At 40.5% G+C, this 16,689-nt stretch overlaps 1 protein-coding gene across 1 annotated transcript; it reads left to right on the top strand.

Moving 5' to 3' along the window:
- The first annotated feature begins 1,345 nt into the window (after positions 1-1,345).
- nol11 (nucleolar protein 11) lies at positions 1,346-16,689 on the top strand. Its single transcript, XM_084074863.1, has 18 exons — positions 1,346-1,507; positions 3,849-3,962; positions 4,588-4,644; positions 5,056-5,204; positions 5,797-5,854; positions 6,434-6,575; positions 7,472-7,678; positions 8,744-8,820; positions 9,626-9,749; positions 10,023-10,114; positions 10,452-10,517; positions 10,692-10,876; positions 12,421-12,546; positions 12,891-13,127; positions 13,939-14,017; positions 14,339-14,431; positions 15,052-15,159; positions 15,788-16,689. The coding sequence occupies exons 1-18, from the start codon at positions 1,358-1,360 to the stop codon at positions 15,899-15,901; spliced, it is 2,178 nt and encodes a 725-aa protein (XP_083930989.1). The 5' UTR covers positions 1,346-1,357; the 3' UTR covers positions 15,902-16,689.

The raw sequence follows: 16,689 nt of genomic DNA, 5'->3' as shown, positions 1-16,689 counted from the left end.
TTGACTATAGCATACTTTACTTAGTAGCCTATATATAATAGGAAACATCATACAAAATATACCAAGATGTTATCATGTAAAACAACCTCTAAAAAACGAAAGAGAGCTCTCAAAACTACTTCACTGGTCCTTAGTCTATTGACATGGCCGTTTAGATCCTCAACACAGTGGTTACTTTAGTCCAGGGGTCTTCAACAGGGGGTCCGGGACCCCTAGGGGGTCCTCAGAGTTACTACAGGGGGTCCCCCAAATATTTGTGTGATATGATTATTTAGTTTTACATCAACCACTTGAACCCTAGCATCCCTTTTCTGAGGAGAACTTTTGCCAAAAAATAGCAGATCTACAAGCTCACAATGCGACGCATTGTGAGCTTGCAGATCGTCTATTTTTACTGAAAAATAGACGTCGATTTTCGTCAATTTTTACTCAACATTTTGTAATGGAGTATATTATCTACATTGAGTATTGATAGTGATACTTTTACTGAAGTAAAAGTGTAAAACACGTGAGTAGGCCTACGTCTTCCATCACTGACACCGACTGCAGACAACAGCTCTTCATTGCAGATCATCATTACAAATCTGAAAAATAGCAGTTTTTGTTTAGACCCTGTGACCCTGTGAATCAGTCTCAAGTAGAAAGAGCACATTTTTCATTTACATTTACACACTACAGTTAAAGTGATCCCCATAAATACTTAAATCATACTGAATACATTCTGTGTAAAATGAAGCAGCATCTTGCATTAACACCATAAGGATACTGCATTAGAAAGTAAACAATATTTAAAGTTAGTTGATTGACTATAACTAATAAGTAATACTTCTACTGTCTTTAAAATAGCCAATCTACAAGCTTGTAGATCAGCTATTTTCTAAATCTTTGCCTTTCTTATATTATTTGACAATTTGGCCAATGTTTGACCAGTTTTATATTATTTTTGAAGCAGTAATGATATTTTTTCATTTCATTTTAAGGTATTAAAAAGGTCTTAAAAGTCCTTAAATTGACAATTTAATACTGTCATCCCCCAAAATCATGTGGGGACCCCCATGGCCCTGGGGGTCCCGGCCCACAGATTGAGAACCACTTGACTGGGGGACCTGTCTTGTTGGTCCCGTTACAATCCCCTAGATGACGGTAATGCAACGGTATAGATGCCAAGAACTGCCATAAAACCCCCAACAGAAGAAGAATAAGAGCGTTGCCATGTTTGCCATGTCTAAGTTGCTTCTTTAGGGCTTGTTTTCCTAGTCCTGGTTGCTTGTTTCTCTCTCTCAAGACCTGGCAACACTGGTGCGAATCTCGTGAGGTTCTCCTGCTCTGTTTTCTCTCTCCTCGTCCTCAAACAAACATGGCGGCGCTGTATGAGGGCTACACGTTGTGCGCTCTGGCACAACCCCACAATGTGTCCGATTCATCAGGGATCCAGGGGATCGAGGTGGAGAGAGACAGCGACCACGTTGTGGTCACCGACTCCAGCAGATCTGTTACTTTGTACAAGGTAACATTATTATGATGACACTGATGTGATGTGATGATGTCTGTGAGTCTGAGAAGCGTGTCGTGACGGAGGCTGAGCCACATGATAACTGGGGCTCTGGAAAACAAACGTGACAGTAGAGATGCGTGTTACCCTTGGATCAAGAGTCAAATCATAGATGTATTTTATCGGGTCTGACTTTTACTTTAGTATCTATGCAAATGTCAAAATCGATATAAAAATACATCTATGATAGTCTTGATCCCAGGCTAGATGCCTGTATAACTTAACTATAAGTGTGTGTACTGTAGTGTAACTGTAGCAGTTGTGTCTGTTCTGCTGTGCATGAAGCAAAGCTTTGCGATCAACCTGAACGTACCCGTTCTCCCTCAAAACAAATGCGTTTTTAAAAGATCTCACATTCTCGTTTAAATGTTGTGACGACACCTAGCCCCATTTAGTACCTCTCCCTCCGCTATGTAGCTCCGAGATGAGGTCCTACGTGGAGCGGTGCCGTATGGTTGAAAAATGTCCGCACATTTTCCACTTTACATGTTTCTTACCCCTTTCTGCACATCGTATCCAAAAAGTAAAGGTATTCTGAAATTATCACAGATGTTTGAAATTTTAACTCACCATAAAATCCATCCAACGAGTTGAAAAAAGTGTTTAAATCGCTTCTCTCCTCAGCCGGTTCAATAATATTATGCATTAGAAGATGCAATTCAACATTTGACCAGTAGGGGAATCAGTAATGTTATCTCTATGGGCGCAACTCTTGCGCAATGTCTTAAAAACATGTAACCGGCGAAGGAGAGAGGCGAATAAAGTGCTTTTTTCAACTCGTTTGTTAGATTTTATGGTGAGTTAAAATTTCAAACATCTGTGATCATTTCAGAATACCTTTACTTTTTGGATACGATGTGCAGAAAGGGGTAAGAAACATGTAAAGTGGCAAATGTGCGGACATTTTTCAGCCGAACGGCAGAGAACGATATGGAACCTCATCTCGGAGCTATACAGCGGAGGGTGAGGTTCCGATTGGAGCTAGACGACACCATTATTACCCATCTATTTCAATGGCGTAGCACTGGTAGCAGACCACTGAGCGTCACCCCACTACGCATAGAGCAGTGGTTTCCAAGCTGGGGGTCGGGACCTCCATTGGGGTCCCCAAATATTTTTTTGGGGGGTCCCCAGATGACATTATTTTCTCACTCAACAGTAAACAAACCCAACATACAGTATAAGTGTATTCAAGGTATCTGCACATTCTTAAAGTTATAATTTAATGACTTTTAATACCTTTTTAATATCAAATTGTCAAATAATTGTTTAAGAATGAGGCAAACATTGTGAAAATCACCGGTCTACAAGCTCAGCATGAGGCATTGTGGGCTTATAGATCTGCTATTTTCATAATATTTATCTGCAGAACCAAGTCAAACTAAATGTAATGCCTCAACTCCTACATTTCCAAGTGCTTGTCAGGGTGGGGGGGTTCCCTAGTTCAAATATGATTATTTTGAGGGTCCACGGCCTGAAAGGTTTGGGAACTGTAACTCTATGTTTGGGAACCCTTGGCATAGAGACCCCCCTTCTACTGTGCTTTTCCCCTTCTCTCCCATCATGTCATATTTGACTCTGCAAACAAGCCATTGGACCCGAAAATCTGGCATTGGTCAGTCACTACTACCTTGATTATGTTCTGTCATGTTGGCTGTTCTGGGTCTTGCTGTAGCATTGTATTGTACATGGCCTGAAGGTTGACAGACTTTGGGAAGCCAGGCCAACAAAGAGAACATTACAGTAATCCAAGACCAACCTACAATAACATGAATCTCAATCTATCTGATGTGTGGTTAGGCTAGTGATAATATGACCACGATTCACTAGTAATATTATCAATAGTAATATGTCCAAAACTAGCACTTATCTTATCTTAGTTAGCAAAGAGTGTCAACTGTTGAATCTGAAAATGCCTCAAACAAGAACCAACCTGGATCACCGAAGCAATATAAACAAGTAAGACGCGCGAACGCTGGAAGCGAACTTAGCTCGAAAATATTGTGTATTTACGGACTTGTGTGTGTGTGTGTGTGTGTGTGTGTTTTGACTGTAGCTGCACTCTGGCGCACTCTGTCGGCCGCACCCAGGCAGTGCACTGCACACAGACAGACACTACAAGCCGAGCAGAGTTTCATAGTAGGCTCCACTTTCGCCGCGCCTTCTTCCGCGCTCGCAAACACATATAGTGATTTTCTGACACATATCTTGCAGTTTCCTTTAAACTTGACTCTAGAAAATGATTTGAGTCCCGACACGTTGATTCTAATAACGGACTAACTCTTGTTGTTTTAAGGTCTCAGACCAGAAGCCACTTGGCAGCTGGACGGTGAAACAAGGACAAACTCTGACCTGTTCAGCAGTTTACAACTCCCAGACCCAGGAGTATGTGGCCGTCTCAGACAATAAGGTAGGATGTCCCAGCCTTCCTTGTTGTGACACTGATTTGATTGATTGTTTGAATAATTTATAAAGATGTTTGATAACAGTACGGCAGTACAGTCAAGAAAACTCTTCTAAAAGGATGACACAAATAGCCCAGAGGGGCTTGTTTCCATTGTGGTCCATGGTAAATATTGCTTCCTATTAGGGCTGCGCTATATATGGTTTCACATAGGCGCTGGCAGTGGGGTTTCTGGAGATATTATGTCGCCCCATGAGTCATCAGGGTTTATCAGGGTCCACTGATGAAGGCTCTCCAAGCCAAAATGTGTTGGCAGCTGTAGCGTTTTTAATCTTTGTCTAACCATGTCATAATAAAGGCATTTGTTTTGGCAATTTAACTGAACACATGTGATCTGGAGTCTGAACTCTTTAAGTTTGCCACATTTGCATGATTTCTACAGAGGAAAGGAACTTGATAGTTGTTTGAGTAGGATTTAATTTGTAGTACCAATTGTTGGCTTTTTGTTACTGTTGGTATAGTCTTAGTATTTTGTATTTATTTATTTGGGGATCGGGGGTGCCTATCTGCATTTTTGGCATGATGTTATGCTCACCATTGCAGCAAGTAATAAAAGATTTTCTTTTCATAGGTTATCAGAGTTTGGAAGGATGAAGACATACCCTTAGACAAGACCTTCAAAGCAACTGTGAGTGTGAACTGTGAATATAATTGATTGTGTCAATGCGTCTGTCATTGGACGTTTCCCCCTGTGCTATTTTCACATTTCTGAATCATAACAGACCCATTGGCTGTAGTCCCAACCATGACAAAGGGAAGTGCACAACAAACTCAAATGCAAATATTATGCTGTCTGTCAGCCTAAACTCAAATGGAGACGGTATGTTTCCAAAAGAAGCAATTACACACATCTCTGGGTGTCAGACGATCTTCACAGGTGCTCATGACTTGGAGCCTGTGCTGAAGCCTAATTTATACATTGTCAAAATAATTTATACTTTGCCAAAAGTCTCTTATGTAAGTAAGAGACAGTGCCATACAATGCAGTGCAACTGAGGCTTTTAACACAATGCTGTTTATTCTACTTGGACACATCCAGGTGTCTTCAGATGTGTGCAGGGTCCATGCTGCCCCAGGAACAGAGCCAGTGGTTCTGTTCCAGAGAGGTGCAGTCAGGCTTTTGGACTCGCTCCTATCCGCTCCCCAGCAGCCCATAGAAGAGGTTCTGGCACCGGAGGAAGTCATCAGGTGAGTGATGACGTTAGTCAGAGACGTTAGTCAACCTTAACGGAGAGGTGGTAAGGATGAAGAATTCTAATGGGACCATACCTGCATCAATTCATGTTATTGTCTATTCACAGCTTCAGCGACAATGACCATTTTATCATTAATGGCTTTATTCCTCTTATTATTTTTGTTTATTTACATTTCTGCCATAGTCATTACAACGTTACCAACCTCACTTAAACAACTGAGTTATTGCTGGTTAGGAAGTCATGGACTTAATTTTTTTTTTAAATAAAGGACTATATTCAAGAATAATAACTTTGACAAACAAAGGTCACTGTGCTGGATTAAGTCTGCAAGTTGATTTTAATACTGTGTTGAAATGAATTGATTTCAATGGCTTTCTTTGAAAATCAAATAAACCAAAGTTATGCTTTGGAAAATCTTTGTCTCTAATGTCAAGAATACAGTGAGTCATAACCTGTGACAACCAGTAAACATGCAAGACCACCTGTATGGTCATTATACGTGCTTACTGCTTACTATACAAGCGAAATGTCTTACTGTCAGATAGATAGCTGTTGATGCATTCATTGCCTTTTGTGGCCTTTAGGTGGAGCACCAACATCATGGCAGAGGCTCAGCGCTTTGTAATCTTCACAACTGAACAGGTGACGCTGATTTATTTTGTCTCAGATTCCATACGATAACAGCATCTGTGTTTGTTTGACCAAATGCTAAGTAGACATTGGTTCAAAATGTAGTTATACTGATATTATTTATTACTTTTAATAGGGGTGAGTCATTAATTTGAATATTGAGGCCAAGGTTCCCTGTCCTTGTGGCTGCTCTGTGCTAATGAAGGACTGTATGACTTTGGTAGAACATCCCATCTGCTCTCCACAGTGACTGGGCCTACAGTCTCTCATCACAACTTTATAGCAGTTTACACTATTAAAACACACTGACCCTGCAGCTCCAAGGAGCGCACTTTTCTAGTTGGTCTTTATACTTTCATACAAACTAGTAGTTGCATTCCATATAATCTCGCTCAGTTGCAAGTGAATATGCTGCCATAATTTGTTGAGGAAATGGCAGGTGTCTTCAAATAATATACTGTAGCCTTTGACATTGCTCGGAAATTGCAACTGCATTATGAACTCAAACATTTTAGTTGATTCTTGTTTGTTTTCATGCCAAACATTGTTGAATGTGGAATCCAGATACTGATATGTTGTGTCTTACCACAGAAGGGGGATCAGTTCCTTTACCTACAAAGATTGAAGCCTAACACACTGCAGAGATACAAGCTGGAGAGAGAGGAGCCTGGTCTCTCCCCACTCAGCTTCTCTGCTACATACCGGAACAAAAGCATCAGCCTGCTTTATCTCTGTAAGTACAACTGGACTGGATAGAAGTTTCTAATAACAGCATTTTACCATATAAGATTGTTTTGGCAAACACAGATTAAAGACTCCATGAATGAGTGAGTGTCAAGAATATGATGCTGTAATTATAGTTGTTGGGCATGTTGCGGCCATAAGGATATCTCCAGCCTTGAACCACTTTGTATTGGCAGGCTCCAAGTTAATCTCTCTAGGACCCTCTCAACCTTTAGAGATGATCCCAATCTCCTCTGTAATCCTGTCTGGAAATGATATGTCTAACTAGTGGTTTTTGATCAGGACCTGAACTGATTTGGTCTGCATTGGGGGGGGGGGGGTTGTTTATATGTGTAAGGCCAATAAAAAAGACCATGTAATTCATTCTTACTTGAAAATGCTTGGCACACTGTCTCAATGGTTTTAGTGCTGGCAGCCTCGAGGCGCAATGAGTACAATTTGTTACTACGTACCGATGCTATTAGGATAATAGCATAGTGTATAATAGCCACATACTGTATTAAATACACCACAAACACTAACACATCAGCGTCTATTTTGGCAAACATTGCTGATCTACAAGTTCACAACATGTGTTGTTAGATTGTGGATAGGCTAATATCGGTTAAGAGATTTGGTGTTGAGGGAAAAATGGAGTGGACCAAGTATAAAGCTCTGGGGGACCCGGTCAACGAAGTAGGGTTTAAGTGGTTAAAAAGACGTTTCATTATATGTGTCCATATACTACACACAACACTCTTGAAAATATTAAAGTAGGTACAGTACAGCTCCAAACCCAGTCCTATCTGGAGGGACCTCGGCATTATGTTTCACAAGCAGCTGATGTTGTCAGTGACACATAGGTGTACTTTCCTCTTATCGTCCCATCCTTCACCCTCTACCCAGACCCCAACGGTCATGTGTACCAGAGTGAGGTGTCTGTGCAGGGCCATGCGACTGAACAGGGGGCCCAGGTGCTGGCCCTACCCCGGAACCTGCTTTTGAGGCTGCCCGTTGGAGAGGGTCTGCTGGGGGCCGCCTCAGCCCTGGCCCTCGATGAAGCCCACGTGGCTGTGGTTGGGGTCCCACACCCCTCTGCTGGGGCTGGCAAAGGTAAATATCCTGACTTCAAATATTCATCATGTACTTGTTGTCACACTGCACCTTGCTGTTTTGTAGCAATCTCTGTTGTTTAGTTTCATTCAAGACACTTAACTCTTAACTGCTCACTGGGAAGTGCCTTGGTATTTTTTCCTTTTTGACTCATTAACATTGGCATTTTAATCTGTTAAAATTAATTCAAATGAATGTTAATTCCTCCCATGTATAAATTAGTACCTGTTTAGTTACCTGTAGATGCATGTTGAATCCTATCTAGAGTACCAAACAAGCTGCAATTATTGCATTTTGCAATGACTTCATCCGTCGTTGATGTCACATTTTAAATGCAGACGCTCTGGACAACTCAGCTTTTTAGTTGGAGCAGTCAGTGTGCGTCCTGAGTGCTCCGCTAGCGCAGTGCTCTGAATTTTTGGCGACGCTCTGTCTGCTCTGAATCTTCGAACAACCAGACATTTCAAATGCGCCCTGATGTTCTCACAGTGCATTTCTGAACACACATATTATTATATAGCTGTTTGTTCGACCAAATGCTAAGTGGACATTGGTTCAAAATGTAGTTATACTGATAGGATATTGTATACTACTTTTAATAGTGAGTGGGTGAGTTATTAATTTTAATATTGAGGCCAAGGTTCCCTGTCCTTGTGGCTGCTCTGTGCTAATGAAGGACTGTATAACTTTGGTAGAACATCCCATCTGCTCTCCACAGTGACTGGGCTTACAGTCCCTCATCACAACTTTATAGCAGTTTACACTATTAAAACACTCTGACCCTATGAACACACTGACCCTGATCTATGGGCTGTTTTTTAAACTGAAAATAAATAAATGGTTTAAGTCTTAAAGATTACATTTCAATGAAACACAAAATGGTGTGGCCATTACTCAGTCTCAATTATTTCTCTGATGTTACTATGTGATGTCCTTGTCATCTTCCAATGTAATTGCACTGTGTTTCTAGACTTGCAAACAAGTTGGTTCAGAGCTTTGTGAATCTTAATATCTCCAGCTAGCACGTGCAGTTTCTGAATGAATTCTCTGTCCTTGTTTCCTAAGACTTCCTGTGCATCTGGAATACCAATTTCCAGACACTCCAGGCGGGAAAGGAAATGGCAGGCAAACTCTACGGACAGGTAGGAAATGCAACAATATGAACATGAAATTGGATGTGGTGCTGAGCTTGGTTATTCTCTCATGTTCGAGGTCAGTGAGATGCTGTTATACAATGTAGCTGTGTTTGTTTGACCAAAAGTGACATTGGTTCAAAATGTAGTTCTACTGATAGGATAGTATTTACTACTTTTGTGTTGGGGTGAGTTAGGGAGGGAAACCGGAGTCTAATAGAATTGTTCAGTACATTTTAGTGATTTTCTTGAACATCATTATTTTAATTTTTATATTGAGGCCAAGGTTCCCTGTCCTTGTGGCTTCTCTGTGCTAATGAAGGACTGTATGACTTTGGTAGAACATCCCATCTGCTCTCCACAGTGACTGGGCTTACAGTCCCTCATCACAACTTTATAGCAGTTTACACTATTGAAACACACTGACCCTGCAGCTCTTCATATCATCTGATCGTCCTCTAGCAGCAATGTATTGTTCATTTATTAGATTGACCGCTTTGTACCATTGGCTATCGAACATCAAAGTCATCAAAGAAGTGAATCTAAGACGGTTAAATGCAGTGACACTTTTAAAGCACTGTAAAAGATGCATCTGTCAACAGACTTAAACAGATTTAAATTTGCCGTCTGATGCACTTGTGTACCATCAGGGAAAATAAAAACATGAGAAAAAAACCATGCCCTTTGGTGAGATAAATATGCAAAAAAATAATTCCAATTTAATTCTATAGTAAATTGTCGACAGGTTTTCTTTTCTGAGTTTAGTTTTGACTGTGGAAAGGTTTTTGCATTCATGTGAATTTCTCTGTTTTAGCTTTGGAGTTACTCTGGGAAGCTGTTCATTCCCCACGGGAAGGCCCTCTCTGTTATCCCATATGAGTGTGCCAAGTCTTCCCTAGCCTCAGCTCTGGGCAAATTAAAGAAGGCTGAGGCTGAAGGTAAGGAGAGGCATCATAGCAACATAATGCCAACATCAAAGCAGCTTGACTCATCCAAACATTGGGTGCATGTAATATTTACTCATACTGTTCTTCCTCATTATGTTTGCACAAAATAAATGAGAAAAGATGATACAAAAAACTAATTATGCTGAAAAAGTGTTATCCAACTCTTTGATCTAGTAATATATAACATGATTTTCTATTGTATTCATGGGTGGAAAATTGTGTTTGATTACATGTATCTTTTTTTCCTTCTTTTTTTAATCCTAGAGTCCAAAGCTCCAGTGTTGGTGCCATCATGGAACACTATTCTCCATGGAGAGAAGACCCAGCCTTCAAGATCAGTGGAGACTAGGAAGAATGTAAGTCACTTAGTCTTCAGTTAACCGGCATGCAAACAAAGTCACACTTCATTTTCAACCCTCAGTTCATTTCCCTATGGATGAAGAATTATGGCAAATTTAGAGTTTAATCCCCAAATAAGAAACGTATGACAACCGTCTCCCAAAAGTCAAACTCTTTCTGACAATCCAAGTTACTTGTTGACAATTTTAACATTGATAAACACCCCCCAAAAATACTCCTTTTTAAAAAAAAGTAGAAATGTGTTTGAATTACCTCAGTAATAGTTCCTATTCAGTAATAGTTCCTATTAGATGATTAACTTAAGCCTAAACTTATTTGGATTCTTCTTTCCAGAAATTGAGCCGGAAGAGCCAGTCAGCACCTGGCTTTACAGTCGACCAAGTTCTGGAGTTTATCAAGGTAAGAATATGGTTATTGGTTGAAGGATATTCTAACCTGCATCACTTCTTAGAGAATAACCTCTCTCTAGCCAACACAAAACTAATGAGAAAAGGATTTCCTTCACTACTTTACATTTCTGTGGTTTACACATAGGTATACAGGACCTAACAGTTCCCTTTTTCTGTTTCTCAGAATGCACCGGTCGAGGAGGCGGAGAGGGAGGTAAAAGGGCTCCTCTCCAGAACCGATATCCAGGACCTGCAGACGTCGGTGGGGCTACTGGCCTCAAGCCTGGTGTCGCGGAGCCTGGCTGAGCCTGGCTTCTACACCCCAAGCGCCCTGGCACAGCTTGTTCACACACAGTGCCTCTGCCACAGGTCAGTGAGGTTACAGAGCCCCCTCAACATGCAATTCCAAGTTGGGTTTGATTGGATGTTGCAGTCATGATCTATGGTAGGATCCCGCTAAGATTTTAAGACAATTACAGTTAAACAAAAAAACATGTTAATCACATTACTCCAGAGATCATGTGTAGCAATGTGTGTATGTATGTAGTGTATGAGCTTTGGACAAAATCTGGGAAAAAGTGATTTTTGAAGATAATGCAAAATAGCAGAACATCTAGTTAGGCAGAAATGGGCTTTGCCTATATGTGGGGAATTGAGTCATGGTCCAAGGATTTATTTGTATTTTTTGTTTGTTCCTACTGTGTAGTTCCAGAGTTATAGGCCAAAATGTAAAGCAGATTGGTGTAGCACCACCATGAGGCCGATTAAAAAAAACTACCTCTGGCAGTATGCCATTTTTGGTCCGTCAATATTACGTTAAATTACATTAAAAGAAATACATTTTTGACATCTGTGCATCGATTCAGATTCGCCCACGTCCGCATCACATATCCAAGAATATTTTTTCCCCCATCGCTACTCCCTGTACATAAATCTGTGTGGCCACACACACAATGTAGTGGTCAAGTTCGCAGACGAGTCGACATATAGTCATAGAACTGTTCATGGATGACGATGACTTTGAGAACCAGTCACATCTATCAGCATCGACACGAGTCACGACCAAAGAGCTGATTGTGGACTACAGGAGGCCATGCAGAGAATACACCACCATCCACATACAGTAGTAGGCGCTGCTGTGTAAAAGGTCAGCATCAATGAGAAACTCACCTGGGCCTGAACTGGTGGTGAAGGCACAACAATGCCTCTACTTTCTCAGGTGAATGAAGAAGGTCAGCATGGTCCCTAGGGTCCTGCAGGCCATTTTACAGAGGCACCACCAAAAGCATCCTGACTGGCTGTATCACTGCTTGGTATGGGAACTGCACTGACCTCAACAGCAAAGCAATGCAAAGGGTTGTGCAGACAGATGAGCGCATCAGTGGATGTGACCTTCCCTCCATCCAAAGTACCTTCTACAATGAACACTGTGTCGAGCAAAGCTTGCAGAATCATCAAAGCTGCAAGCCACCCCAAACACAAACTGTTTCAGATATGAAGTGGCTACGTGTCATTTTAGCCACAAGGCCACTGGCAGCAGGCCTCCCCACTTCCCAGACATTTAGACACATGAGGAGCTGAAAATACATTTTACTCTTATACCTGTACCCAAGATGCAACAATAAAGACCACCTTGAACTTTTGAACCTTGGAGGGACAGTGGAGGGACAGTAGACAGTGGAGATTATGAGCTCACAAAATGTGAACAATATTGGGGATTGACTACTGGCATCGTGCACAATAACTTTGACGCTGAATTTATTGACGAGACGAGATTAGCTGTGGATGGACACAAGGACTCACAAGCAGTTGGGATACAAAAGCTATTCTAGGCAGCTCACCCCTTATGCACTATGCTGTACAATTATACCATACGTTTGTGAAAAAATGTAATCTGTTATGGTCTTCCACAGCGTGTGTCCCAGCCTTATTCTGTTGGCCCTGGAGAGGAAAGACTATTCCCTGTGTCAGCTCTCCCTGCAGCTGTTCCCAGATGTGCCCGAAGCTGTGACCTGTGCTTGTCTCAAAACCTTCATCAGGTAAACTCAAAAGATTAAAATAATGAATGAAAAGAAAAACCAAGGCACTTGTGTTCTCATTAATTTTCTTTCTGCATGAATTGGCACTATTTTAGTTTAGTCTTTTGCACTGACTCTTTAACACATTGGCTGCTAGAATTATTTCAGATTTTTTGCAGTTTTCTGCTAGAGATTTTTCATTGAAAAAACAAAAAAGTACTCAGGAGCCGAGATACAGAATTTTTAAGTTTTAAGTTAACAAGGAAGTGGATAGAAAAAAACGTACCTTATTACTATATACTGTACAGATTGTGTCTCTATTCCTGAACATTCATTTTGCTATGCTATGTGTGTTCTCATTGCAGCATTCCAGACAGTGATACACAGATAGGCGGGCTAGAGCCTGATAGTGTCTCCTTCATGGAAACCGTCTTTGCAGCGTGTCGAAGCCAAGGAGGCGTGCAGAATGGTTGCAGTCCTGACAGTTCTGATCCCTGCGGTGGAGGTCAAGCTCTAGTGAAGACCACAGCAGATGACAAGGAAAAGACGTCAGGCCAACCAGGGCAGACCTGTCCAGTGGGCCTGCATAAGGCTGTGCTACTGTATCCTCTTGTCTCCATATTCAGATTCAGGAACAACGTGTTTAGGAATGGATTACTAAATTAAATGATGTCTAAATGGATATGTTTGATATGCAGGACATTTTGAATACGTCGAGGCTGTCTACTATCTCAACCATTTTACTTGAGGCCCAGGTCATAATCAACTAGTCTAGTACACTAGTAAACCCCCCATGCACATACGGTACAGTATAGAGTACTAGCTAGATGGATACACAGACCTTTGATCCCGCAAGGGACATTTTGTAGCTGTACTGAAGTGTTTGAACTGTAGTGCTCAAATAGATTAATAATTGGTGTGAACTAGATTAACCGCATGAACCCCAGTGTGGGCATTTTGAAAGAATAGGCGAACATTCAGGGCAATAACCGATCTACAAGATCACGACGTGTCACGTTGCCACGCGTTGTGAGCTTGAATATTGGCTATTTTGTGAAAACAAGGAGGGGACTAATTATAGACTACTGTGGGACCCTGGTCAATGAAGTATATAGGGTTTACGTGGTTAAGACCTTGGAGTTTGTCCCAAAGAAAGACATTTTGATTGTTTCAGATCAACGGAGATGTTTGTATATGACAGTAGTATCCAGTCAAAGGTTTTAGCTTGTGAAGATGTTACGTTTACATGTTGCATCTTCAGCTCCTTCAAACATTTGCTATTGATTTGATGATGTTGCGTCCTTCAAAAACATGACAAACTGCCACCTAAATCAGTCTTAGAGAAAAATCATGAATACAAACACAAAGAGAATGCTTAGAACTGTGAAGATGTTAATGTCTTAACTAAAACAGCAATGAGATCCTACAGACGCCTTACAGTGACACCTTTATCCTCCCACACCTAAAAGACCTCTCAGCTCCTCAAGTCATTGTGAGTAAAATCTGCTAATGTGCCTACCTGTGCTCAATGGTTGATTTGTTAGCAATGTAATAATTACTGGTATAGAAATGAAAGACTGTATTTACATGTGTGTTTGTGTGTGAGTGGGAGGAGGCATAATTTATAACTTGTACTATTCTTGCAGTCAACGGTTTCCAGATTTTTCAGTTGTAAATCAGTTATTTTTGTCAAGGGACACATTGTAAAACTAACCATGAATTAGGCTTAACAAGGCAATTAACCAGCCTTTTTCAAATTCCCTCAATTCCTACCAGCCCTTGAAATTCCTCTCTTTTCCATCTCCCCCTACAGCTTTTTCTCCAGTACCTGCAGTTTCTTTATGTGAAATATTCCCAAGATGCTTTTCCACAAATGCATGGGTTGAGATCACCAACATTGACACAGGTTCGTATCCCATTGATTTCTACAGAATAATTCCTGTAGAAGGGTGGTAATCACATATTTCCCTTTTAATTTCTGATCTTCTGGTGTTCATTGCATTGTCAGTGGTCTAATCAGAACAATACAAAAGTAAGACTATTAATGTTGTTGCTTCATTGTGCAATCTGTAGCTATGGAGCTCAGGGGTTGACACTTAGGTCTCAGAGGCACTTGCCCGTCGGGCAAGTACAGGTCATGTCCTACTTTCCCACAGGTCTGCCCGTAGCAGGTTTTATTTACCTGCTACGGGCAGTCGGGTAGCCGTTAGCCTGTTGATGGCAAGTTAAGTGTGCAGTTTGTTAATTATGTCTTAATAATGCCATCAATATGATGTTAGCCCAAATATGGAGTTGGGAACATACACACATACTGACATACATATGGACAAACGCAATTCTAGGTGGCTTGCCCCTTCTGTGCCACGTTGTAAAGACAGGAACAGTAAAAACAGGAGTCAATAACAGTTATACTTAAATGATTTGGGAGGATTGGTCATCAGGTCACAATTTCCAGATTATCAAATTGTTATTCCAGATCATATATTAAATTAAGATTATTCTTTTTCCTTTTATTGGCCCCTCTAGATCATGGATTGGGTATGCTTGATGTTGGATGCTCATTTCACTATGCTGGTAATGTCTCCAGAGGCTAAAGGCCTACTGCTGAACCTCCAAAGTTTTGTCAAGTCCCAGGTAACAGTCTCCATGTTTCTTTGTGGTGTGACCGTATGAGTGATTTGATACCAATGTTTTTTTTCGAAATGATGTCAGTTTGGGACATAACCAAAATATGTTGCTTCGGGTAGCTGTGTCTTGCTTGCACCTAATGAAGGTTTGAGTCTAAAGTAGTGTAGAATTTGGCCAGATTACTTGCAGATAGATGTAACCTATGTAGAACCGTAAAATTGTCAAGCCATGTACAATTTACACCCATAGGGGGCACCCCAAATGGCCAAAAATCATCTCCTAATTGGATTGACTAAATGTCATGAACATTTTTACAAATGCTATTGGGGCAGCCATTGAAAATAGTATAAAATCAATGTAGCTTTCTAAATACTCATTATGGCTAAATAACTGCATGCCAGTTAATGATTAAACTTTTCAAAGTTCATCAACTACATTCCATTCCTTTTCATTTATTCATTTTTACTTAGTCTTTGTTCTCATTGTTTGTATTAGAGAAATATTCTCCATTGACCCTGAAACCTCCAATTGTGGCTATAATTACTTCTAAGATTTTTAATTTTGGTTAAACATACTGGCAGCAAAGCTTCCTGTCTGAAACTTGAATCTAAACATTTTTTTGATCCCTCGTCAGGTGAGACTTTTCTCTGAACTGGGAAAGCTAGAAGGAAGCCTCAAAGAGCTCCATAAGATGAAGGCGCAGAAGGACATTGGACAATACTCCATCGAAGTTATCGAGCTGTTTTAGGAAAATAATTACAGATCATTTTAATAAAAATATTGACTGTCTCCTCTCCTTCCCACATTTGACCTGCTCAATTTGTGTTTGTACAGTGTTGTATCATGTGTACTGTTTTGGCATACATGCTGTACAGTATTTTGCCCACCGGAACGATTAATGAAGAGTTTTATGTAAACGATTGCTTGTGTAATTTAGGCATTGTTAAAATGCAGATCCCCTCAAGTCATGTTTTAGCTTGGTCAGGCTTCTCAATAAGCATTTTATCTATGTCTGTCTGTCTAGCTCTCTCTCTCTCCTATCTCTAAGCTTTCCTGAAGAGTCTGAGACAGCCCTGCTATATTAAAAACAGTACAGAGCCTGGCTCGTAAACGGCTAATCTTCACTTGAAATGGGGGGCTGTACCTTTTGATAATAAAAGTGTGAGATTTAACTGTATTGTGTGTGTCAAACTATGAATGTAAATCTACCAGTTATAATAGATTTGTAGCACGTTTTCTATAGGGATACATTGTGTTGCATATAATATCACATTGAAAAATCTGGGTCTGTGACACAATTTTTTTTATTAAATAAAAATGTGTTTAAAGGGTTTTAGACTGAATTTGTGTGACATTTCAAATGATTCATATTCATCTTGTGTGAATTCAGACTGAATTCACTCAAGATGAATTATGAATAATTTGAGATCTCATTTGAAATTGCAAAACCGCAGAAGGCGTTCCTCTATTGTGCACTGTAAATCTGTTGACATTCAGTACAATTTTTATTTACCATAAATTGTTGTTAAAGCTCGA

The sequence above is a fragment of the Gymnoscopelus microlampas genome (assembly GCF_963454915.1).
Source record: "Gymnoscopelus microlampas genome assembly, chromosome: 2".
Taxonomy (NCBI): Eukaryota; Metazoa; Chordata; class Actinopteri; order Myctophiformes; family Myctophidae; genus Gymnoscopelus; species Gymnoscopelus microlampas.
This window is presented reverse-complemented; position numbering and strand designations above follow the sequence as displayed.

Bases quoted from the DNA above. Each gene is read 5' to 3' on its own strand.
- nol11 (XM_084074863.1), top strand. From the start codon at position 1,358: ATGGCGGCGCTGTATGAGGGCTACACGTTGTGCGCTCTGGCACAACCC. The intron at 8,821-9,625 runs GTAGGAAATGCA...TCTCTGTTTTAG, and splicing joins CAGGCAAACTCTACGGACAG to CTTTGGAGTTACTCTGGGAA. The intron at 14,432-15,051 runs GTTCGTATCCCA...TGGCCCCTCTAG, and splicing joins GATCACCAACATTGACACAG to ATCATGGATTGGGTATGCTT.